The 25,366-nt window shown below is 33.8% G+C and overlaps 1 protein-coding gene across 2 annotated transcripts; it reads right to left on the bottom strand.

The window, feature by feature from the left end:
* Nucleotides 1-19,832: 19,832 nt before the first annotated feature.
* Nucleotides 19,833-22,538, bottom strand: LOC122312639 (nudix hydrolase 13, mitochondrial-like). 2 transcript variants are annotated; one of them, XM_043127298.1, is made up of 6 exons: nucleotides 22,237-22,538; nucleotides 22,063-22,156; nucleotides 21,461-21,575; nucleotides 21,235-21,318; nucleotides 20,478-20,627; nucleotides 19,833-20,292 (listed from the first exon to the last, which is right to left on the bottom strand). In XM_043127298.1, the coding sequence occupies exons 2-6, from the start codon at nucleotides 22,131-22,133 to the stop codon at nucleotides 20,044-20,046; spliced, it is 669 nt and encodes a 222-aa protein (XP_042983232.1). In that variant the 5' UTR covers nucleotides 22,134-22,156; nucleotides 22,237-22,538; the 3' UTR covers nucleotides 19,833-20,043. The 2 variants fall into 2 exon arrangements, with proteins under 2 accessions (XP_042983232.1, XP_042983231.1); XM_043127297.1 differs by having other exon boundaries at nucleotides 22,063-22,141; nucleotides 22,237-22,537.
* Nucleotides 22,539-25,366: the final 2,828 nt, after the last annotated feature.

Genomic DNA, 25,366 nt, shown 5'->3' with positions numbered 1-25,366 from the left:
ACCTCATATTTTGGCAATGAGAAGATTGCTGAGCCATTGCAAAGTGAGTAAGCAGAAAGAGATTGCAGAGTAAGAATGCAGATTAATTTCAGAAAAGTGAAGAAGATGAGATGAGAAAGAAGATGAACTGAATAATTCTTTTATAGAGAAAATTATGACGAATCACCTCTCGTGAATCATTTCTCTACAAGAGACAAGAGCAATGTAGTATCATAGCTGCGGTGCCTGACAATTACAGAAGACAAAAGTAGTGTCGTAGCTATGCGGCGCCTGACAACTACAGAAGACCTATAAAAATCACGCGGATCAGAGTTGTCTGGTCTAAAACAGAGTGCCACCGATTTTGTTAAAAAGAGAGAAGTTAACGGTTTAATTTTGATAAATTCTTTACTAACTATGGTATTTACAAGAACATTTAAAGTATATCACCTATGCTTTTCTAAAGAAGAGTTTCGGAAGATTATTTACTTAAAGTTTTAGGTTTGGAGAGTATGTCGTTACAACTTGGCCAACCTTGTGCAAAGAAGTATAATCTAATTGTTGATTAAAGTAAGAGAGTTAAGGAATGACATAATCTCAAAGGCAAATATATACGGGATAGACAGTAGGTTGGTAAGCAACACCTCCTTATTAAATTTCTATTTATTATTTAATTCGATTTCGAGGACGAAATCTTTTTTTTAGGAGGGGAGATTGTAACAGCCCGCTAGAAATTTAATTAAGGAATTTCTATTGACTTTAGGAACCTCGTGAAAACTCTGTAAGTTTACACGAATCGACTAATCGCATAAATTTTAGCCTGTCAACATAGTTAGTGTTATCACTCACTATGGTGCCAGAAATGCAATTTTAATTATTTGAGATAGTTAAAAGTGTCAGAATACATTATAGTCTACACCACTAGGCTTAATTGAATATTTAGAATTTTTCAGTACTAAGTTTATTACGTTTATTTTTGGAGTGAATAGTAACCTCGGTAAATGTACTGAGCGCAGTGTTTTCAAATTCATAGTGTGAAATGTCCAAATTAGGATAGCGATATTTTATTTGGACACTTGGCAAGATCTTAACCACACATAATGAATAGTATTAGATACTTGGCACAAAGAGAAACCATTAGATGGAATTGTGAAGGAAATCAAGGTGTGAGATCATGACACCTAAGCAAAATACACATTTGGAAAATATCTTAAGAATAGAGATTTAAAATACACATAGAAAGATTTTAGCCACCTTACTCTTCCAAGTCTACTCCACATTTGGAAAATATATTGAGCTGATTTTTATAGATATTATTGGATAGAATATTTTGAGATAATATTTTATAGATATTTTGGGTAGGAGAAAACCACACTCAACTCTTAACTCCAGCCTTATCATCTCCCTTATCTCTTCCATAAGCATCTCCAGCCATCACCCACGAACTTATCTTCATTTACACGTTTCTTTAAAAGAATATCAAACATTCTCTCTCGGACAGCTTTTAGGAGTTCTTTTGCATGCCCATTTCGAAGCTGTTGTAAGTGTTTTATCATAAAGTCTCCTTCATATAAGTTGTTCCTTTTTTAGTCTAGTTTACATGGATATCTTATTTTCCCCATTTGAAGATCATTTGGTCAGTCAAATATTGTGTAAACTATAGAAAGGTCATTCTGGGAGATAAACTGGAGAATATGTTATAGTTTGGAGTTTTTGACCAAGCTAATGGATAGATATTGGTCCGAAATTTTTATGGAGTATTGTTAACATGTATATATGACTATTGGTTGAGGATTTTTGCATGATTGAAGGTTTTGATGAAATATTTGCTTAGATTTAGAAACTTAGAAACTGGAAGAAGAAAAACAGTTTCTATTTTGAGAAAGTTTAACTCTTTGGTGGTCTAAACCTATTCTAATGACTTTGATAATTTTATTGGAGGATCCTAAGCATCTTATATACATGTTATATTATTATTTTGAAGATATTTGATGTTAGTTTCAAAGATATGAAATTTTATGTAAAGAGATATTCAGATAAGCCAAAGTGTGGATGTTCTTGGCTAAATTTATGTTTTGGTTAATTTTTAACCATGTGATCTTGAATTAGAAGCTTATATATGTTTTAGGACGTCTTTTTAAACCATGTGATGGTTTGGTTTGAAGATCACATATTTATAAGTCATAAATCAAAAGGTTGATCAAAACAAGTTGGAAACAAAAATCAATAGAAATAGCATATGAGAATTTCGGCCCTATGGAATTTTAATAGTTGTGATTAGTTTTAAATTTTTCTAAATTGATATTTGAGTTGAGGATAGACTTTTGGAGTTAGTATGCAAAATCCTTAAGTTATGGGTAAAACGGTCATTTTCCTACATATAGAAAGTAAAATGGAAATTTTACTCTTTAAGTTAGTATTTTTCCATATTTCAAATTATTAGTGATTTAGTACTAACTTTTAGAATCACTAATTACAGTTCCTCGTGATCGCGCTTGAGGTTTTATAAGAAACGCGGAGATCGATGTAAGTTAGCTTTTAACTTACTAGCAGTCTACTGTGTATGTGTGCTAAGTAAAAGAACTACAATGTATGTATGTATGTTATCATATGTGTCATGCCATGTCAAGTTATCATGTAATTGTCTATTATACAGAATTTATTCTGTCATCAATTTTTATCTGTTACATAATATATTCTGTTATATATTACTGTACATTACAAGTACGTCATGCTAAGTATGTCATCCATTACATGTAAGTCAAGTCATGTAATATTCACTGTTGCAAGTATGTTATGTCAAATATGTTGTCTATTATATGTTATGCCATGTTACGAAATGTTTCTATCTCAAGTTGGTCATGTATTCTAAGTTATGTTCAAGTCACGTTATGTTACGTCAGGACTTCAGTCCTTTCGTATTCCAGTCACATTTCATCTTGAGTACATTATGATGTGTAGAATACATGGAGCCACAACAACTGTGGAGTATGTATTTAACTACAATTGTGATACGTAAAATACATGGGGCTACAACAACTGTGGAGTATGTATTTTTCATGTTAAGTTAAGTTTGTATAGAATACATGGGGCCACAACAACTGTGGAGTATGTATTTTTAATGTTAAGTCAAGTTTGTGTAGAATACATGGGGCCACAACAACTGTGGAGTATGTATTTAACTACAATTGTGATGCGTAAAATACATGGGGCCACAACAATTGTGGAGTATGTATTTTTCATGTTAAGTCAAGTTTGTGTAGAATACATGGGGCCACAACAACTGTGGAGTATGTATTTACACGTAGAATACATGGGGCCACAACAACTGTGGAGTATGTATTTTTCATGTTAATTCAAGTTTCAAAGCAAGTTCATGCTAAGTCAAGTTTCAGATCAAGTTCATGTCAAGTCAAGTTCAGTTCATGTTTCAATTTAAGTTATGTCAATTATGCTATGTTGTACTCCAAGTTATGCTTTAATTACTTATGAATTTGATTATGCATTTATGCTTTTACTGTCATCCATGCATCATTAGCTTGTGTGGAAGTTTTTTTATTAACTTACTGAGATTTGTAATCAAATCTCACTTTGGTAGTCCCAACTACCATTCCCCCCGAATGGTAGATCTTGTTACAGGACCTGAAGGAGAATCAGGAGTTGATCAACTAGACACAGTTGACTAAGTGACGGTGCGACATAAATGTTGATATAGTAATTAACGTAAATTACTACTTGTACGATTGAGTTGCATCTCTACTACTTTTTGGATCATAACCATTTTGGACTAGTGTTGTGATCTTAGTTGTTCAATGGATTTTTATGTATGAAGTATGTTTTAAGCATTTGGGATATTTTCAATTTGGTGCATAGTATTGCTAAAGAAAAAATTTATCCGCTGCGAATATTGCATATTGTTAGATGCATGTTAGGAATATTGCATCTTATATGTCATGAACGGGGGCAGGTAACCTTGTGTTGCATGTCTCGACGCTTCAAATGTCCGTCCGATCCCAAACGGAATTTGGGGGCGTCACATAAAGTCTAGCTTCTGCTGGGCAACCCCAAATATGCATGTGTCTTAAACTTGGTGTCCTACTAGTCCATAACTCGAAAGGAATTTTTGGAACTGACTTACTAGGAACCCAGTTTAAGATATAATTTGTCGTCTTAATGACTTCACCCCACAATGATTTGGGTAAGGTAGAATTGCTTACCATACTTCTGACCATATCCAATGAAATTCGATTACACCTTTCAGCAACACTGTTCTGCTGTGGCGTCCCTGGCATCGTGTACTGTGTAACAATGCCACGTTGTTCAAGAAGTTTGGCGAATGGGCCAGGGTTACGACCCGATTCATCATACTTTCCATAGTATTCTCCACCTCGATCCGACCTGATGATTTTCACCTTTCTATCTAACTACATTTTCACCTCTATGAGAAATACCTCAAGTACTGAAACCGCTTGAGATTTCTCATGTAGCAGATAGATATATCCAAACAGTGAAAAATCATCTATAAAGGTAATAAAATACTTGTTGAACTCAAGATTGCAAGTTTTGTATAATTATATATTTACACATGGATTTTGATGATAACAAATGAATTCAAAGAATGAAGAAGTCTCAATCTTAAGTTGTCTACACAATGGAGTCAAGCACATCAAGGAAACAAGTATGAATAAGAAGGGAACAAGTTCACATTAAAATTATAGAGTAATGTTGTAAATCTCTTCAAAATTCAAAATTAGGATTAATGCTCAAAATTAATATTTTATCATAAAGCATTAAAATACATTTTTCACATGTGCATGAATATTTTTGAAAATTAAATTTGAAAATTTTGAAAGATGATTGATTGTCATCTTTTACATGTGCGTGCCTTGATTAAATGGTTGAACTTTGAAAATATTAAAGATGATTGATTGTCATCTTTCACATGTGCATGTTTTATTTGAATATTTTCAAAAGTGATTGATGCTTTTTTAGACTTATACAAAATGTAGATGATTTTGTTTGAAAAATTTGAAAAGTAAAGTGTGCTCATTTTGTCATATACAAAAAGTAAAAGATTAGGTTTGAATTTTTTGAAAAGGAAAGTGTGCTCATTTTGTCATATGCCAAAAGTAAAAGATTAGGTTTGATTTTTTTTGAAAAGTGAATGATGTTGTCTTTGACAATTGAAAAAGAAGAACCTTTTATTTGAATTTTTTGAAAAAGTGAATGATGTTGTCTTTGACATGTGAATCTTTTTAAATTTGAATATGAAGTCTCATATGCCTATAAATAGATCATTTGAGAGCTTCACATTCACAACACCAAGAGCATACAACATTCATTCAAAGCTTTCATTCTCTCTTCTCTAAGCATTGAGCCTTAATCCTTGTTCATTTTGAGAGATATAGTTTGCACTGTATTGTTCTTATTTCACTCATTGAGGAGTGTTTTCTGATAACCTACCCACTATCAGCTCTTGCATCAGAAAAAGGGTGTGTATAACCCTTGTGTGTGTAGAAAGTATTCTACACGGGGAATAGTTGAATCACCACGTGTAAGGTGATTGCAAGTGTAGAGGGTGTTCTACACGGATCCTTTGTAGCGGTGTTGTTCAAAGGTGTAATAGGTTTCTATCTCCACCTGAAAGAGGTTGAATAGTAAATTTGGGAATCCTCAAGGGGTAGCTTGAGGCGAGGACGTAGGCAGTGGGGCCGAACCTCGTTAACATACTGAGTTTGCTTCTCTCTTACCCTTACTCTTTATATTTATTGTTATTTCATATTTTGTTTATATTTTATATTATATATTTGATTTATAATTGTTATTTTTTTTAATACAACTCAATTCACCCCCCCTCTTGTGTTAGTCATCTGGGCAACAATTGGTATCAGAGCTAAGAGCTCTATTATAAGATTAACTATCTTTTGAGTTAAGATCTTATGGCTAACATTGCAGCTTCATTTGGTGAAGGTCAATCTAGTAGTCGGCCTCCACTCTTTTGTGGAGATAATTACTCATTCTGGAAAGTTAGAATGAGAACATTTCTTCAAGCTCAAGGTAGAGAAATCTGGAAATGTATTGTAAATGGACCTTATATTCCAACAAAAGTGGTTGATGGAGTAAAGGTCAAAAAGGAAGAAGAAGAGTTTGATCGTGAAGACGATAGACTTTATACTTTAAATTTAACTGCTATGAATTTATTATATAATGCTCTTAATGGAAATGAGTTTAATAGAATAATGAATTGCGCTACGGTAAAGGAAATTTGGGATAACTTGGAAGTAACTTATGAAAGAACTTCGCAAGTCAAGGAATCAAAAATTTATATTCTTACTCATGAATATGAAATGTTTAAGCTGAATGATGATGAATCTGTTTCTAATATGCACACTCGTTTTACTAACATCATAAACAGCTTGACAACTCTTGGCAAAGTTTATTCCAAGGTGGAGATAGTAAGAAAAATTCTCAACTCTTTACCAAAACGTTGGGAATCAAAAGTTACAGCGATTCTTGAAGCTAGAGACCTCAAGAAGCTCGAAGTCAATGAACTCATCGGGTCACTTATCATCCATGAGTACACATTGAAAAGAGGAGAAGAAGAAGGAAAGCCAAAGAAGAGCTTAGCACTTAAAGCTGTTCCTCATGAAAGTGAAAGTGATGAAGATGAGGAAAATGACGATAAAGATGAAGAAGTTGCGATGATAACAAGAAGAATTCAGAGGTTCTTGAAGAAAAATAGAACTCCTCCGAGGAAATCCTTCAAAAAGTTTTCCAAGAAAGATTCAGGTAAAAATGACACTTTAATTTGTTATAAATGCAATAAACCTGGTTATATCAAGCCAGATTGTCCTCTGCTAAAGAAAGATCGAAACAAGGGCAAGAAAGCAATGAAAGCTACATGGGATGATGATTCAAGTAGCTCAGATAGTGAAGCAAGCAATGAAGAATCAGCAAATCTTTGTCTTATGGCTAAAGATGACATTGAGGTAACAAATCTTGATAATATTGAAAATCCTTCATATGAAGAATTGCAAAATGTTTTAGAAGAGATTTATGAGGAATTTGAAAAATTGGGTATCAAGTATACTGCTTTGAAAAAGAAAAATTATTCTTTAACAAACGAAATTGAAATTTTAAGAAAAGAAAGTATCATTTTGAAAGATGAAAATCTTGAATTGAATAAGAAGAAAACCGATTTAGAAAATATTGTTGAAAACTTTATGAATGGAAAAAGAAATTTTGAAAAACTTCTTGGTAGTCAAAGATGTGTTTTTGACAAGGCAGGTTTGGGATATATGCCAAAACAAAAATACAAACCTTATAAAAATTTCTTTGATAATCATTCTACATCAAAGACTAATATTCAAAATTCTTTTCATAAAAATAATTTTGTCAAAAAAGGATATTATTATAATCATTCAAGTTTTTCATATATGTCACATGCTATTTGTAATTTTTGTAATAGAAATGGTCATAATTATCATACTTGTCCTATTAGAAGAAATCATACAATGACTATTAGGGCCATATGGGTACCTAAAAATCTTGTTTCTTCTAATACTAATAAATAAAGGACCCAAAGAACTTGGGTACCAAGAAAAATCATTTTAATTGTTTTTATAGGTATGCATGAAGTCTTCCACAAGCAAAAATAAATGGTTTTTAGATAGTGGATGTTCAACACACATGACGGGAGACAAGACTAAGTTCTTTGATCTTAGATCTAAAGAAGAAGGATACGTGACATTTGGAGACAACTCGAAAGGGAAGATCGTGGGAATAGGTAAAATTGGTAATGAATCTTCTCTCATAATTGAAGATGTTCTACTTGTTGAAGGTCTAAAACATAATCTTTTGAGCATAAGTCAATTATGTGATAAAAAATTTACAGTTACTTTCAAAATGGATAAGTGCATTATTTTGAATGATTATGATTGTAATATTTGTTTTATTACTTTTAGAAACAATAATGTTTATACAATTGATTTTGAAGAAATTACCTCACAAGATGCTATTTGCTTTTCAGTTCAAAATGAAACTAGTTGGTTATGGCATAGAAGATTAGGTCATGCCAACATGGAACTTATTTCCAAACTTTCAAAAAATGATCTTGTGAGAGATTTATCAAAAATATATTTTCTTAAAAATAAAATTTGTGATGCATGTCAATTTGGTAAATAAACAAAAACTTCTTTTAAAACTAAGAAACATATTTTCACTACTAGACTATTGCAACTGATACACATGGATCTTTTTGGACCAAATAGAGTTGCAAGTCTAGGAGGAAAATATTATACATTTGTTATTGTTGATGATTTCTCTAGATATACTTGGGTCATCTTTCTTGCTCATAAAGATGAGGCACATAATGCTTTTACCAAGTTATGCAAGAGAATTCAAAATGAAAAGGGCTATACTATTTCAAGTATCCGAAGTGATAGGGGAAAAGAGTTTGTTAATAAAAATATTGAAACATTTTGTGATGAAAACGGTTTTGTGCATAATTTTTCTGCTCCTCGAACTCCTCAACAAAATGGGGTAGTAGAGAGCAAAAATAGATCTCTTCAAGAGATGGCAAGAACAATGCTCAATGAGAACAACTTGCCTAGTTATTTTTGGGCCGAAGCGGTAAGTACTGCATGTTATGTTATAAATAGAGTTATGCTAAGGTCTAAGTTAGATAAAACCCCTTATGAGCTTTGGAATGAGAAAAAGCCCAACATTGGTTACTTTCATGTATTTGGATGCAAATGTTTTATTTTGAATGACAGGAATAATTTAGGCAAATTTGATGCAAAATCTGATGAAAGTATCTTTCTCGGGTATTCTACTAATAGTAAAGCTTATAGAGTATTCAATAAAAAGACTTTGACTGTACAAGAATCTATGCATGTAGTATTTGATGAATCTAATTCTTCACTCTCCAAGAAATCTATTGATGAAGAAACAAGATGTATAAATAATACGGAAAGTCTCAATCTCAATAAAGAGAAAACAATAGAGGAAGTTCAACATGGAGCCATCAGGAAAGATCATCAAAATTTAATACAAGATGCAACCAAACAGTGGAAATTTGTGAAAGATCATCCAGTGGAACAAATTTTGGGAGAACCTTCACAAGGTGTAAGTACTCGATCATCTCTTAGAAATATTTGCAATCATACTGCTTTTCTATCTCAAATTGAACCCAAAAATATTGATGACGCACTTCATGATGAATCTTGGATTCTAGCTATGCAAGAAGAGTTAAATCAATTTGAAAGAAATGATGTTTGGACACTTGTTCCTAGATCCAAAAATCATACTATTATTGGAACAAAATGGGTTTTTAGAAACAAGAAAGATAAGTCTGGAGTCATTACTAGAAATAAGGCTCGACTTGTAGCCCAAGGTTTTAATCAAGAAGAAGGAATCGATTATGATGAGACATATGCACCTGTCGCAAGATTAGAAGCTATTCGAATGCTACTTGCATATGCTTGTTATAAAGATTTCAAACTTTTTCAAATGGATATTAAAAGTGCTTTCTTAAATGGTTTTTATAAATGAAGAGGTATATGTTGAACAACCTCCAGGTTTTGAAAATCATATTTCCCCAAATCATGTTTTCAAACTCACAAAAGCACTATATGGACTTAAACAAGCTCCTAGAGCTTGGTACGAAAGACTTAGTGGTTTCTTGATTGATAAAGGTTTTTCAAGAGGAAAAATCGACACAATTCTTTTCATTAAATATGAAAATCATGATATTCTTTTGATTCAGATTTATGTTGATGATATAATATTCGGTGCTACTAATGAAAATATGTGTCAAGTTTTTGCTAAGACTATGCAGGAAGAATTTGAGATGAGTATGATGGGAGAACTTACATTCTTTCTCGGATTGCAAATTAAACAAGCAAAAAGTGGGACATTCATCAATCAATCAAAATATATTAAGGAATTACTGAAGAAGTTTGGGATGGAAAATGCTAAGGAAATTGGAACACCAATGAGCCCATCAATTAAACTTGATAAAGATGAATCCGGTAAGCCAGTTGACTCGAAGATATATCGAGGTATGATTGGTAGCTTATTATATTTAACAACCAGTAGACCAGATATTATGTTTAGTGTGTGCTTATGTGCACGCTTTCAATCATCTCCAAAAGAATCACATTTAATTGCAGTTAAGCGCATTCTTAGATATCTTAGTGGTACAATTAACCTAGGGTTATGGTACCCTAAGCACACATCTTTCGATCTAATCAGCTACACAGATGAAGATTATGCTGGCTGTAAAATAGATCGAAAAAGTACTAGTGGAGCATGCCATTTCTTAGGTCATGCATTAGTTTCCTTGTTTAGTAAAAAACAAAATTCTGTTGCACTATCTACTGCTGAGGCAGAATATGTTGCTGCGGGTAGTTGTTGTGCTCAAGTTCTCTACATGAAGCAACAACTTGAAGATTTTAAACTCAAGTATAATCACATTCCAATCAAATGTGATAATACAAGTGCTATAAATCTTTCAAAGAACCCAATACAACATTCTAGAACTAAGCATATTGAAATAAGATATCATTTTCTTCGAGATCATGTGCAGAAAGGTGATATAGTACTAGAATTCACAAACACACACGATCAGTTAGCAGATATTTTCACAAAACCTTTACCAGAAGATAGATTATGTATGATCAGAAGAGAAATAGGTATGATGTATGCTATGAATATCTCTTAAAAGATAGACCAGAGTCAATAAAAATAGAGATAGATTTTTTAAATACTTTTACATAAACTTGAGATTCTTAGCCTCATGTTTGAGACGCTCATTCTCTTCATACAATATCATGTCATTCTTATCCATGGGAACCGGCAAGCGGAATGAAAAATCTAATAAAGATTTCAACTGTTTATTCTTCTGCCGAATGATTCCTTCCCTTGTGTGAGACTCTTGAACAATTCGTTGAAGTACAACAATTTGTTCTTTGAGCTTTTCAATTTCATGATTTTTGACTTGTAGCCGCTGAGAAAAAGCAACAATAGAGGAAGAGTAGCGAGTCCCAAGACTCACCAAATCATAAATAGCATCAGAATCTGACTTATTAGTCAGATTATTATTTTCTTGCTGCAACATGGCACCAATGGCAGCTGCAGAAAGGACAGGAGGTTGAGATGCAGAATGCCTCATGGATGGATCTAGAGAAATGTTAGAAGAATGAGCCATTGAGAAAAGAATAGAAGGCTTAAAATGAGAATGCTGAAGGAATGCAGATGAGTTATAGAGATGAGATGAAAACTTGATGCGAATTAGATGAACTTCAGGACTGATTTTATAGAGATAGCATAAAGAATAAGACAAACTATTGTCTCTTCAAATCTTATTTAGTCAAAAGAAATACAAAATATGCTGGATACACATTGTCAAAAGTTTTCTTACTAAGCCAGCGAGATTAACAGTAGATTGTCCCTATTTTTCTAGTAAACGATGAACCTCTGCTGTTATCTGCCGATGTTGACCTTGTATCTGAACCCTTTCTCGTTCCAGCTCCTCTATTCGTGGTTGCAGATCATGAGCATACCAATCTGTAAATTTTTTCAACTCTTGGTTTTCTTGCTTTAGCATTTTATTCTCACTATCCTTATTAGCAAGCTTCTGTCGTAACTCTGATATTTGCATGTTAAGATGATCAATCTCACTCACCCTCGCCATTAACCTTCGAGACATGATCGTAACAGAGGCAGCATATTGACTACTGAGCATTCTTGATTCTGCAATAATCTCAGAATCAGCCTTACTAGAAAAATGGTTCACTGCTCCTATCATGGTATTGACGGCCTCAGGAGAGAAGATTGATGATTGATGCGTCAAGGGTTCCTGATTCAAGTCTGGAACATTAGTGGAAGAGAATTGTTCAGCCATTCTATCGTTGTAGTAAAACAGAACTCAGGTCAAGAAGCAATTATTTTTTTGGCATCCGATAGATGAAAATGATCATTTTTTTATAGCAACTCAGAGCCTTCAATCACGTTTGTCAACAACATCAAGCGATTGTTTAAATCTCTAGCCGCACTAAATTCATAGAGTTAGGCCTCGAGACTTTGCAGCATTTATCGGGTCACGGACGGCTCTTTTTTTTCAACTATCTACAGTGACTATTAAACGCATTGTTTTCTTCAGTCCATTTACTTGGTGCGGATCCTTTTTAATGATGCCAAAAGGGGGAGAAGTATTAGACTAGAACATTAACATTGTTTAAATTGCTAAACTTGTTATATATGCTTTGAATTATATTTATACTTTTGCTTGAAAAACTAACGTACATTCTCAGGGGGAGCTTAAGTATTAATACAGCTTTCAGGTTCTATCAAGTATTTGTCATCATCAAAAAGGGGGAGATTGTTGAACTCAAGATTTCAAGTTTTGTGTAATTATATATTTACACATGAATTTTGATGATAACAAATGAATTCAAAGAATGAAGAAGTCTCAAGCTCAAGTTGTCTACACAATGGAGTCAAGCACATCAAGGAAACAAGCATGAACAAGAAGGGAACAAGTTCACATTAAAATTATAGAGTAATGTTGTAAATCTCTTCAAAATTCGAAATTAGGATTAATGCTCAAAATTAATATTTTATCATAAAGCATTAAAATACATTTTTCACATGTGCATAAATATTTTTGAAAATTAAATTTGAAAATTTTGAAAGATGATTGATTGTCATCTTTTACATGTGCGTGCCTTGATTAAATGGTTGAACTTTGAAAATATTAAAGATGATTGATTGTCATCTTTCACATGTGCATGTTTTATTTGAATATTTTCAAAAGTGATTGATGCTTTTTTAGACTTATACAAAATGTAAATGATTTTGTTTGAAAAATTTGAAAAGTAAAGTGTGCTCATTTTGTCATATACAAAAAGTAAAAAATTAGGTTTGAATTTTTTGAAAAGGAAAGTGTGCTCATTTTGTCATATGCCAAAAGTAAAAGATTAGGTTTGATTTTTTTTTAAAAAGTGAATGATGTTGTCTTTGACAATTGAAAAAGAAGAACCTTTTATTTGAATTTTTTGAAAAAGTGAATGATGTTGTCTTTGACATGTGAATCTTTTTAAATTTGAATATGAAGTCTCATATGCCTATAAATAGATCATTTGAGAGCTTCACATTCACAACACCAAGAGCATACAACATTCATTCAAAGCTTTCATTCTCTCTTCTCTAAGCATTGAGCCTTAATCCTTGTTCATTTTGAGAGATATAGTTTGTACTGTATTGTTCTTATTTCACTCATTGAGGAGTGTTTTCTGATAACCTACCCACTATCAGCTCTTGTATCAGAAAAAGGTTGTGTATAACCCTTGTGTGTGTAGAAAGTATTCTACACGGGGAATAATTGAATCACCACGTGTAAGGTGATTGCAAGTGTAGAGGGTGTTCTACACGGATCCTTTGTAGCGGTGTTGTTCAAATGTGTAATAGGTTTCTATCTCCACCTGAAGGAGGTTGAATAGTGAATTTGGGAATCCTCAAGGGGTAGCTTGAGGCGAGAACGTAGGCAGTGGAGTCGAACCTTGTTAACATACTGAGTTTGCTTCTCTCTTACCCTTACTCTTTATATTTATTGTTATTTCATATTTTATTTATATTTTATATTATATATTTGATTTATAATTGTTATTTTTTTTAATACAACTCAATTCACCCCCCCTCTTGTGTTAGTCATCTGGGCAACAATACTTTTCTCCACCAAAACATTCAGTGGAGAATGGTCCACATATATCTGTGTGAATTATTTCAAGAAGCTCTTTACTTCTTGTGGCACCTTTCTTAGTATGTTTGGTTTGTTTTCCTTTAATGCAATCCACACATACTTCAAGACTAGTAAAATCTAAATGTGGAAGTATCCCTTATTTTACTAATCTCTCTAACCTTTCTTTGGAGATGTGCCACAATCTCTTATGCCACAAGTCATAAGAATGTTCATTCATCATGTTTCTTTTAGTTTCAATACACATTTCATGGTTATGGGTATAGGTATTATGAATAAATGTATTATCGAGACAAAGTTGATAAAAACCATCAGAAAGAAACCCAGAACCAATAGATAAAGAGTTTCTGAACAAATTGAAACTACCATTGTGAAATGAAAAGGAATAACTATCAAAGTTCAGTCTAAAAAGGGTAATTAAATTACGCATCACAGAAGGCACAAAAACTCTGTTATGAAGGTCTAAACAATGACCAGTACCCAAAACTAAACGAAAAGTCCCTATAGCCAAAACTTCAGCCTCATTCTCATTTCCCATAAAAAAGAATCGCTCACTGGGGCTTGGTGTTTGGCTTGTAAGGTATCCCTGCATGGTTATAGAAATATGAACATTAGCACCTGAATCTAACCACCAAGAATTAGTAGGAACATTTACAAGATTTGATTCAAAACATACAAGGGCAAGAGGCTTACCCTTCTTTTTAAACCAAGCCTTACGTTTCTGACACTCAGATTTCATGTGTCCATCTTTCCCACACCAGTAGCATTTGGTACTACTATATTGAACCTGATTAACTTTTCCAAGCTCTTTTCCTCTTGATGGTCCAATTCGTTTCTTTTTACTATAATGGTGTTTTTTCTTTCCAGCTTCTTTGGTCACAAAATTAGCAGAGTAATGCCTTTGTTGTTTCAGTCTTACTTCCTCCTGAACTACCATACTTGCCAGCTCATTCACAGTCCATTTATCCTTAATAGAATTATAATGCATCTGGAATGGACCATACTGAGGTGGCAATGAGTTCATAATAAACTGAACAATAAAGGACTCCTCTATTTTCATTCCCAGGGTTTGTAATTTGGCGACAATATTTGTCATTTCAAGGATATGCTCTTGCATTCCTTTGGCTCCATCATATTTCATGGTGGTAAGTCTAGCCATTAGTGTTCCTGCTAAAGACTTATTTGCAGACTTAAATCTCTCCTCAGTATTTTTCAAAAAACTTTGGGCATCCTCAATACTAGGGAGTGAATTTTTAATATTTTCAGATATAGTCATTTTTATGAACATTAGACTCAGCCTGTTTGATCTCTCCCACTGTTTAAATGACTCTTTCTCATCCCTGTTACTCTCTTTAGTGAGGGGTGGTGGTTTTGAACTTGTAAGGGATGAGTCCAGGTCAAGGACCCCTAAGGTGAATCTGACTCGCTCAATCCACTTAGAAAAAATTAGAGCAATTCAAAACAGGAACTGACGAAATTTGTGAATGTAATGATGTCGGTACATTTACTGCAAGAAAATATTCATCACATAATGCTTTGAGTTAGACACTTATAAACAATAATTAGAATTTAAATAATTATGGATGAACTAGTAGTGTCATCAAAACCCTCATTTGAGAGTAGATCTTAATACACAAAGTGTTCTCACCAATATTAAATTCTGTGGATGAACTAAGTGTATCATCAGAATTCTCCTTTGGGAGTAAACTCTGACATACAAATTGTTCCCTCCAACTTTTCTTTTGATGGATGAACTAGTAGTGTCATCAAAACCCTCTTTTAGGAGTAGATCTTGATACACAAAGTGTTCACTCCAACCTTAATTTGATAGATGAACTAGTAGTATCATCAAGATTCTCATTTAGGAGTAGATCTTGACACACAAAATTGTTCACTCTATTATATCCACCTTACTATGAAATTTAATGATTATTCACCAAAATTGAAGGAAATCTTGTACCTTTGGGCAACCAAGTTTTTCTTTAATTTTGATGAAAATCACTTGTCCATATTGGATAAATAATTATATATAGCATGATAATAAGAGCCAATTCATACATGTATTTTATGTATGTAATAATAACATGCACATGACATTTAATAAAATTTAATACATGTATTTAACAATAATAACATGCATATAAATTTATCAATAATAAAATTTTCATACATGTAAATAACAATAATAACATGTATATATAAATAAATAAATAATTCGGATTAAAAAATAATAATATTAAAATAATAATATTTTAATCTTATAGGTCCGGGTTTGAACCGGATCGAGCCCAAGTCAACTGGATGTGTTGACTTGGGCCGGAGTTACTGTATAGGTCCGTTGCTCTCTTTTTTTGTTGTTGTTATTTTATTGGGCTGGGCCAATGATATAGGCCTGTTTGCTTTCTTGGTCTTGGACTGGGCTAAGCCCAGTCGGCCCATAGAGTATCCTATTTCAAAATATTCATTTATCAAAATGGATTGGACTAGGCCGAAGCCCATGGCCCAAGTTCAAACCCTTTAGTCTATAACATGAAAACCTAAAGTAAAACTCTTCTTCCTTGAGAAATATTACCAACGCCGCACCAGAGTTCCTTCTTTCCTCAACAAGCCATACATGTGCAATCTATGAAATAGACCCAATAAAGGTAGATGCAAATTATGGTAATGGGAGAAATCGGTACACCAAAACCGAAGTACAATAATGGTTCTTAGTCTCTCATTGCATATCCTTTTATAAAGAAAAAGTCTATATGCAGCGTCGTGCGCAGGATCTCACAGAGCATCTCCTACGTGGACTCAGAACGCACCGTTTGGATTAAATAAAATGGTGCTTTTTGATATTTCTTACGAGCTGAATGGCGTTTTCTATACGGTGCGTTTCGCATTTTGTGTTCTTCTCCCAAAGGGCCATAGTGCTTTCTTCTTCTCCCACTCGGTTTGCCTTCTCCCATTCGACTTCTCCTTCGACTTCCCATTACAATATGAAACCCTAACCCTAACTGAGGATTTCTTTGAAAAGGAGGTGCGTTTCTGCAAGAGGTTGAGATAGCACTGAAATCTTCTGCAAAACGTCGGTTCGATTTTATCTTTGATAACTCGCTACTCCATCTTAGTCCATTTTTGCAAGGGGTTATTGTGTCTGACAATTTTTTTCATGGGTTTCCTTCTTCTATATTTTTCATTTTCCTTCCCTGCAAGGCGTCGGTTCAATTTCATCCGAGGTAACCAAAGCTTTTTCAAAACCAACAGAGATGAAAGTTTAAAAGAAACGAAACCAAGAGAAAAACTGTTATGATCCTGTCGTAATGCAGCGTCGTTTGTTGGAGAATACCTTGGCCTGCAATGCAATGTTTCAACTTATGGGATGATGGAGTAGTGGAGCTAAAGGTGTCCAAATATGAAGTCGTTTTATTGGCTCTAATGCTCTTTACATTTGGAGTTGTATGTGATGTTTAGTTTAATTTCATAGAGGTCAATTTATCAATCCTAGAAGTTGTTAGTCTGTTGTAGAGAGTGAATATAGTCGAAAGGAAGGAAGTGGAGAGGGGAGAATTTGGAATCTGAAAAATTTTAAGGCTACTCTTTTGTATGGAGGTTTGGAATCCCTTGAGGTATTCCATTATCGATACACTTGTGGCTCTTTGAAGCCTTTTATCAAACCCCTTCCCTATTTGCTATATTTTCATTCTAATTCTTGAAACATTTTATTACATCTCGTTTTGTTGGGTTCCTTAATACACTACGACAACTCATTCAGCATTACAACAGATTTACAAGAAAGTTCATTACAGAAACTAATCAAATATATGATGGACGAAATTGTAAAAGAAATAAAACGAGAGATGATGGACGAAATTATAAAAGAAACGAAAGCAAGAAAGAAACCAGTTCAGAACTTAGCCTTTTCGAAATCAAGAGACGAAAGCAAGAGATAAATTAAGGAAAAGTCTGTCTTGCCCTTTCTTCTTCCTCCATTTTGCTTTTTTTTTTTAATAAAGTAAATGCTGCCACGTAAGAAAGGGTGCGCATACAGGCACAAATTTGTGCCTGTACCTAGCAGTGCTCTTTATAAAAGCAGAGTTTGATTTCTTCCTCAATCAATGTCATAAAATATTTTGTCAGGCAAAAGGTAATATTTTCAGATCATAAAAAAATAATATTTTGTCATGTCAACGAAATATATGAAAACACATATTCACGTATATTTTATCGAGATCATAAAAAATTTACAACCTAAAATTCTGATACCACATGTTAAATATTTTGACATAAACATTAATAAATAGATTTTCGATTTTATATGATCTACAATAATAAACAATAATAAATAAATACGTACTTTTCTCCATCTGTTCGATGAAGAATTAGATTTGGTTATGAGAGAAGGATCACCCTAGCAATTTTGCCTCATAAGTGTCTCACGATGGTAAAAGGCACTCTAATATTGTAGGTGAGAACCCTTTAATCCCTCAGTGCTATTTATAGATTTCTGACCATCAAGAAATCTAAGAGTTTGTATCTGACTATAATTAGAGATATAGAGTTTTAATTTTATCTCTTAGGATTTTTCTTATCCCGTTATCACTCATATTTTATTTAATAAATTTGAGCTATTTAAAATTCTATTAAGATGAGTGTGTGGGACATAGAGTTTAAATAAAACTCTTACGTGCCAAACTCGAAATGGGCAAAGAAAAAGTCAGAAAGTTCAAACCCACAATTCACAAACTTCAAGAGAGTGTCCCAATATTTGTTGTTTTATGTTAGTAGAACTTAAAGTCTGTGCGGTGGTATTTATTTTATTTCACATTTTGGCTGATCATGAAAGGATTAAGTTCTTGAGGGAGGGAGGGAAAGCGTTCAGTTTGCTATTTTGTTGAACTCCCCCCCCCCCCCCCCCCCCCCCCCCGCCCGGCGGAAACTAGGCTTACTTTCTTTTGCTTCGCATGCAATTTACTCATGGTGACAAATGGTGGATGCAAGACGGTCATGGTGTCCTTACATCATTGTTCAGCCGATCGACAATCTGGAGGCACGATCATTGCATGCAACATATACCCGTGGAAGGCATATGCTTGCCACATGTTCAAGGGACACGTATTAACTTTTTATATATAGGTTGGAGAAAGTTTCTGTCCTATTTCAGTCACAATTTGACACGTACATGTGACAAGTAGTGGTTTATCATGATATTAGAGTAGAGATCTTGATATGGAATTATGACTACAAATCCACACAATGCAGATGATGTACCAAACTCAGCTCTACGCGCGCCTGCACAGGAAAATCAATCCTCCTTCCACATTCCATTTTAATTTTTAGATGTTTAATCAACATTACCGTACTACAATAACTCCTTCAGGCATTTGGCTCGCGAGATTTCCGAAAATAAGCCTATGAACTTCCGTCCAACACTAAAGACTGATTTAGATTAGGGCAGTTTTGGAGCTTGCCGAAATAAAATGCCCAAAGTTTTAGAGGTTTTGTGGGCTTGGAACCACTCTGCCATTCCTAATGTGTTACGTACTCCAACCTGTCCAAAATCACACAAGACGATATTTAAGTGTTTCAGCAAATTGTTTACGTTCACTAGAGTCTTTTTTACTGAATTTGTAAGAGATTTAGAAAACTCTACAAATTTCTCTCACGTCTACTCTTTTCTCTCTATTTTTCCACTCCCGTAGTTGTCCACCTGAGCTCTCCCTTTTATAAGAGAGAGCAGTTACGATTTCTGATTTCGGTGCAACAATTTGTGTAAGATATTGGGGCATCATTTGCTACAGACACTGTGAGTGTCTGTGGGTAGCGCCTAATACTCCAAAATGGAGAACGGTACTGAGTTTGGAGTTTTGATTTCACACAGCAGGTGGTTTTCAACATAATGTATGTTCGACCCTCTTCTAAGCTAGAAATGGTGCATAAATTATGACTGTCAAACGACATCAATGGATTGAAGGTCAGTCACAAGTCAGGAGCCTAGAATTGGATCTTAATCAGTCATTTCAAACCCATTTAACACTACATGGCAGAGTGACAAAATGGTAGACGTTGAGGGAAACATCAACTAGAAAATAATCAAATAGAAGACTGGTAATTTCTTTTAACCTAATTTCATTGACTTATGTACAAGATTTACCCTAGAGGGAAACTGTCTGAAAGTTATTTAGAATTACAGAATCAAGGACAAAGACGAATTCTACAAAATACAGTTGCTTGCTTCCACTACAAAGATGTATTCGAGTCGTCAACCCCCCCTCTTTTTTTTTTTAACAAACGAGGGCGAGGCCCGAATTTTATTGGAGTCGTCAACCCTGCACTACGCAATTGCAGCAAGAATTCTCGAGGTGTTGGACACCAGAAGGCTTACCAAAGTAGCCAGGTGATGACATCTGACGCACTTCACCTGCATCTGCAACTGGCCTTATAACAGGGGTTTCCTTTGATTCTCCAGCCATCTTGAGCGAACGTTCCTCTGAGAGAGTTTTCAAAAAACTTCTAAGAGCATCCCGCATCCAATCATAACGGCAGAATTTGAATGCTTCCTCTGTGGTAAGCTGTGGAGGGTAACAAAAACCCAAGTCTTCAACTGAAGCCAAACTAGAATTTGTTGACATAGGATTTCTTAATTTATGTCAACTTAGTCAAGCGTCAACTTAGTCAAGCCAAATCAATTACCAGTTGTCTTTCAATGAAACATTAGATATTATATGATTTCAATTAATTTTTATGGAAGACTGACCCATTTCCTGTCATGGCTAGCCTGCTCTGCCCAAGAGTCAAGCTCCTCGGTGACATTTAATGCAAACATATAACCTCTACAACCTCCTTCCAGGCTGCTGCTGTTCTGTCTGCTCTTGCTTCTAAACTCCCAAACTCCTAGGGGATTTTCCTGAAAATAGATGAGAAATCAGCTTGAATTCGATGACTCGATTGAATGATAATCATGTTCATGATTTCTTCGACTATAACAAGTGCCTACGCATACCCGAAAAGCAATCAAACCATAATTCAGCAAAGTAAATGAAAGGAAAAAAAACTCGAAGCAAGCGATTATGTCCTAATATTTCTGAATATTGTTTGAGATGCACACGTGATATGCAATTATAGAACCCCACCTTCTTCTCCCCACAAAGAAAAAACCATCTAGATGTAGTCCTTAATAAAAACAGCTCTGACTAAGTTAATGGGGAAGAAAAAGAAAGTTGTGTGTGTGAATAGATCATACAATTCAAGGACAAAATAGAAAATTACCTCAGATACCATAAGAGTACAAGAGAAATGCTAATACGGGCTTCTCTTGTACTAGCACTTCTTTTGTGTGGACAAAAATCCACGTCAAGTCACATCAGAAGATTATGAGTTAATTTCATTTTGTGTAACTAAAGTATTTTCCATAATATTGGCTACATTCATCATTGGTAGCGAACTTCCAATTAGAAAGATAAAAAACAATATATAGCAATCGTGCCAATACAAAACAAGGAAAAGAAACCTACACTGAGTATTCCTCTAACTCCTGCTTCCTCCAAGGCCTCACGACGTGCGGCTTCATCTATAGTCTCATCATTCTCCCATCCGCCCTGGCGTTCCAATGAAGTAGTCATTGACATTAATTCTCAACTTATAATTATTATAGAACGTAACATGACTAATTAAACGAAAAGATCAGTTGATCAGCATGATCATGTGCCCAACAAACAAAGGGAGATCATTAATTAGTACCTTCGGAAACACAAGATCATCCCTATCTGGTGAAGAAATCATAAGAACAAGCAATTTTTTCTCTGGATTGTTATAGCAACCAGTGAAATTCTTTCCAAGCCGGTAAGGAATACACCTAATCATGTTTGCACCAAAAAAGTAAGCATATGTAGATCATGTGGTCTGTAGAAGAAATAAAAGCATTCCAATCTATGCAAGGGTAGAGCATTGGTAGTAAGGGCAATGTGAAAATGATTAATAAAATAGTTGATGCATGTCAATGAAAAATCATTAGAAAATGATGCGCATGGAACTATTTTTACAATCTTTTATATAATCAGGATTTTCTTTCCTGAAATAATTTATAAAAATAACATTATTTTACATATATAAATACAATTTAAAGCATAGTTGTATCTCAGAATCATCATGCAGAAGCACGAGGATACGCTCTATTATCAAAGAAAAAGGCACAACTTCCTCGAATGCGATACGTCGATATAACATGAAAAACACGACCAGATTTGAGCTAAAGCAAAAGGACTAAGAAAACTAAGATGAAAATTGACACGTGAATGAAAAAGAAAATAAATTTTGGATTTTTCAGTAGAAAAATGACTGACCCTGAGACAAGCCTAAGATTATCCTTGTAGCGTTGTCTGTATCTCCCAGTTCTCGCAGGCAAAGACGACATGACAAAATCTGCATTTACATGGACTTAAAACCAAACCTTTAGAAGATAAAACGTGGAAAGGGACATGAAAAAAGAGAAGAAAATAAATGATAAGCAAAGCAACCTGGATAGAAAAGCTAGCTTGGGATGCAGGAAGTTTCAACCGTAATACCCAGTACCAGAGAGGGTTTCGCCAAGTTGATCGAAACGGATCTCATCCCAACATGCTTTTGAAGAGGGACTCGGTTGATACAAAGCAAGAAAGAGTCAACAACGGCAACGACAAAGGCAAAGTCGGCAACACGGTTGAGCGCGTCTGTCGGTATTGATCATACGGTACTGAGGTCGGCCGTGCTTGTCAGGACTTGTACAGATTTTTATAGCATTAAGCAAGTTGCAACCTGGCTCCTTCCACCAAAGTTCGAAACTGCAAATTGGTATCCTATATAGAAATATATATATATATATATATATATATATATATATATATATATATATATATATCCTCCAAGAGCAAGGGACGATATGGACTGCAGCAGCGGGGTTACTAATTAACTAATCAGCGGCTTCATTATATTTGAGGAAAATGACTGCATGTATACGTTCATATATATTACTAAATTGATAAATTGAAATGATTTTACATTAAGTATTAGATTTATTTTTAATAAAAATAATATAACATATAGGGATGTTAAAAAAATAGGTAAACCGGATCAAACCGGTGGAATTGGTTTGGAACCAAACAGTTCGATCCGGTATTGATTTTATTTTTCTTAAAACCGATCAAAATCGGTCCAGTTTTAATTTTTTTTTCTAAAACCAGATCGGACCGGACCAAACCGGTTCATATATATATTTTTAAAATTTTTATATTGTATATAATTTTTATATATAATAAATAATTATATATAAAATAATTTCATATTATATGATAAATTACTATTTAATATAATATTAAATTTTAAAATCTTATATCACTATATTTTATTATAATAATAGTTATACTAATATTATATAGTGCATATTAATAGTTTTACTAATACTATATCACTATATCATTATAATATATTATAATATATCACTGTAGTACTATTATAATATATATAATATAATATATTAAAACTGAAAAAATGGATAAAAATCAATAAAATCAAAAGAATCGGTTTAAGAGAATAATCGATTTGGAATCGATTCTTAAAAATATAAAATCAATTTACTTATTGTTCGGTCTCAAATTTTATCCAAAACTAAACCATTACACCCCTAATAACATAATACATAAAACTACGGTAAGCTAGCTACTAGATTTAGTTACTTTTACTGCTAAAGCATTTATGTTGAGGTAAATCAATCCCACCTAACACTAACAAACCAAGTGAAAAAAGGGTTAATATTTGGTCCCATCTGACTCGTTCCTGAAACAGACATGACTCCATTTGGTCCCATCTTAAACAGTTTTTCAGTGCGATCTACCTGTACTATTGGCGTTACTATTGTGTGGGCATTATATATGGAGTACTTTGTTACTTTAAAAAACAAGATTTAGTATAATGGTGAATGAATAATCTATAAGACATCAACATGAACATGAGTACGATGATGAGAGTAGTATATGGTATAACTTACGAGCGATGAATTACTCTCTGCATGCAAGTTAAGTTAGCCGTGGTCTTTGTTGTCCAAATTGAAAGACTAGTGGCTAAAAGTGTTTTGACGGATAGGACACGTTAACAAGAAAATTCAACAGAAAATCATATGTATCCAACTTTATCCTTACTAAGCATTGGAGATATAATGAAATATTCTCATTTGGTGCTTAGCTTAATGTCCATATCCCATACAGAAAATGAGTAAATGACGAAGAAGCGACATCTCAGTTTCAATGGGACACTCAATGGCCACGACCCACAACAGACAAGAACAAATATAAGAAGACGAGAGAGAGTCAGAGAGATGTGGGTGCCATGTAATTCCAAATTTGAAATAAGCCATGTCCTCCGTGTCCAGGCCCAGTTACGAAATCTTGAAGAATTTTACTGATTTATTATTATATTTAAATAAAATGATAAAAATAATAAATCATATATTAATATATAATATGAAGATGATAAACAACAAAAGCATCTTCTTATTAAAGATTTTTTATCATATTTATTTAAGAAAAAAGATATATATAGTTTTAAGATATATAAAATTTACCTACTTTTTTTTGAAAAAATAAATAAATCTTAAATTTAGATGAATTTTTTTTTTATAATAATTCTCCAATCTAATATTACTGATCTTGTTTCAATTATTTTCATAATAATTGAAGAATATTAAATAAAGAAAATAAGAGATAACTGATCATTTAAGGATCGACGGTCAAACCATCTCAAGAGATCAAGTGGTTGGGATAGTGGGACCACCCAGCCAAGGCAATCTCATGGGTGGTTGATAACTTTATTTCAACTTTGGGGGTGATCTCGACTGTCCCAAGGATGAGAACTATGATTTGAAGGTGTAGATCTCGATCGTACCTTGTTTGAATAGGTGTTGAGAAGTGTTGAGGAGAGTTGTGAATAATAATAAAAAGTAGGTGAAAAGTAATAATAAAGTAATGAATAATAATAAAAAGTAAGTAAAAAGTAATAAATAATAAAAAAAGTAGGTAAAAAGTAATAATAAAGTAATGAATAGTAATAAAAAGTGTTGAAGAGACTTCAACACCCAAACACAGCTTAAATTATTGGACAACTCGCTAAAGAGATGATCGACCACCTAGCTAGCTCTGTAATTCCCCTAAGTTTTCTAGTTATAAGATGAAGATATGGGAGTACCTTTGTATTATTCCTTGGGCTATCTGGACTGACAAGTGAACAAGGCTAAGATTTGCCAATCGCCTTTTGACTGAATGCCACCGCCCATGGTCCTTAAAAAACTACTAGGATGTCCCTCGAAAAAACTCCTAGCAGATCTATAAAATATGGCCAACGTTAAGACCACTAGAATGTAGTCCTCGTCGCGAATCTCTTTTGCCTCGCTAATGGCCCGGAGAAGGGGTTTATTATTATTTATATTTTGTAGCCCAAAGCGAGTTTGGAGCGGGGGCGGCTTTTCTATTCGGGCCCAGTCCAGTTAGTCTGTTTATTTCTCTACTCTAATAATTTACATTCTTGTCAATCAAGCCCAAACATCTCAATCAAAACCGAACCCACTTTCGTCTCTCCATTCGTATAGAAAGGATGTGAATTTCGGATAGGTTTGAAGAC

The sequence above is a fragment of the Carya illinoinensis genome, chromosome 6 (genome assembly GCF_018687715.1).
Source record: "Carya illinoinensis cultivar Pawnee chromosome 6, C.illinoinensisPawnee_v1, whole genome shotgun sequence".
NCBI lineage: Eukaryota > Viridiplantae > Streptophyta > Magnoliopsida > Fagales > Juglandaceae > Carya > Carya illinoinensis.
This window is presented reverse-complemented; position numbering and strand designations above follow the sequence as displayed.

Bases quoted from the DNA above. Each gene is read 5' to 3' on its own strand.
- LOC122312639 (XM_043127298.1), bottom strand. From the start codon at position 22,133: ATGTCGTCTTTGCCTGCGAGAACTGGGAGATACAGACAACGCTACAAG. The intron at 21,319-21,460 runs GTACTAATTAAT...TTGGAACGCCAG, and splicing joins ATGATCTTGTGTTTCCGAAG to GGCGGATGGGAGAATGATGA. The intron at 20,628-21,234 runs GTAGGTTTCTTT...ATCTATTTTCAG, and splicing joins GAGTTAGAGGAATACTCAGT to GAAAATCCCCTAGGAGTTTG.